This window comes from Marmota marmota, unplaced genomic scaffold, assembly GCF_001458135.2.
Source record: "Marmota marmota marmota unplaced genomic scaffold, marMar, whole genome shotgun sequence".
Lineage (NCBI taxonomy): Eukaryota > Metazoa > Chordata > Mammalia > Rodentia > Sciuridae > Marmota > Marmota marmota.
Genome location: NW_025999895.1, coordinates 2,238,385 through 2,239,727, shown reverse-complemented (window position 1 = coordinate 2,239,727; position 1,343 = coordinate 2,238,385). Strand labels below are relative to the sequence as shown.

The window sequence follows — 1,343 nt, the reverse complement described above, 5'->3', positions numbered from 1 at the left end:
GAGGAGAGGATGGCGGTGCTCCCGTTCTCGCGCGGTTTAGAGTTCCCGCGGGATTTTGAGGGGGCGAGTCCACTGTTTATGTGGGCGGGGCTACAGCCGAGCGACTCGGGGTCTGAGTGGCCCCGGGCTTTGGAGGCGGAGCGAGCGAGGGTGCCTCTGCGGGACGTGGCGGCCGCGAGCGGGTCTGCTGGCGGTCCAGGAGGGTGGGGCGCGCCCGCCGCTGCCCAGGAGGCGGGAGCAGTCCCCATTCCGGGCCGTCGGCTCGGGAGGCCTAGTTCCCGCTGCCGCGGGCCCCGGGTGTGGAGGGCGCCGGGAGCCCCCAGCGCCCCTAGTGACCGCCCCTCTGCGAGGTTCCGGGTGTGCTGGATGTGCCGGTCGTGCAGTCCCGCAGAGATGACGACCCCAGGCGGGACGCCCCGGCGCTGGGGGGCAGGAACCGGGTGGCATCGCCGGCCAGCTCACCCAGACCTTAAGCGCCTGTCCACCCCGCTCTCCAAAACGCCTTTGGGCCGGCCTCGCCACCTGGGGACACTCGCTCCGGGGGAGCCATGCTTTCCAACTTGGGGGAACTCCACAGTGGCCGGCTTGCGGCCGAACCTTACCGCCCACCCGGGGCTGGGATCCGCCCAGGCCCCCGCGGGCCGGCGCAGCACTCTCCTCCGCGGCTTCTCTCCAGGGCTTCTTGGGAGCGCGCCTTTTATGAAAGCTGATTCAGTCAAAACCAGAGCATCGCTTTTTCAAGAAATCATGAGTTGAAATATGTCCACGGTAAACAAGCAAGGCTTAGAGCCAGGCTCTGTTCTGGCGGTGGAATTTGGCCGCACTGACCGGTGAACATGCCGAGTGAGGGTGCCGTGTTGATTGACATGCTGAATATTTATAATACACATAACATTAACATACTGAATATTCTCTTAGAAGTTAAGTAAGATGTAAAGACAAGTTCTTAGGTCTACTCCACAAGGAGCGGATGGACTTCCATGCCGTTTCACAGCCTGTGTTGGAAAACACGTGGATTTCAATGGCTTGGTATGAGATGATGTGAAAATCGTTAATTAATAAGTTCATACCGAATGTGTTGAAGTGATGCTAATAATTAACTTTAGATACACTGGATTGGAGTAAAATGCCACTTGGTTAGTTAATTTCACCTGTTTGTTTTGCTTTTCTAAATGGGGCTTCTAGAAAAGGTTTAATTATATTTCCATTGGACCACACTGGTCAGCAAATTACAGTATCCATAGAATTCTAATACCCTCATTTTGTTTGTTTTTGTCAATGAACCTTTATTTAATTTATTTATATGTAGTGCTGAGAATCAAGCCCAGGACCTCATACATGCT

The 1,343-nt window shown here is 55.8% G+C and overlaps 1 protein-coding gene across 1 annotated transcript in view; it reads right to left on the bottom strand.

Annotated features, from left to right (window-relative positions):
• The window catches only part of Eif4a3 (eukaryotic translation initiation factor 4A3), a 13,883-nt gene extending 13,045 nt beyond the window's left edge, over positions 1–838 (bottom strand). The window contains exons 1-3 of the mRNA XM_015504091.2: positions 829–838; positions 603–694; positions 95–422 (exon numbers count right to left, since the gene is read on the bottom strand). Coding sequence (XP_015359577.2) covers positions 95–422; positions 603–694; positions 829–838 — 430 coding nt within the window. The remainder of the gene's footprint in view (positions 1–94; positions 423–602; positions 695–828) is intronic.
• Between the last annotated feature and the right edge of the window lie 505 nt (positions 839–1,343).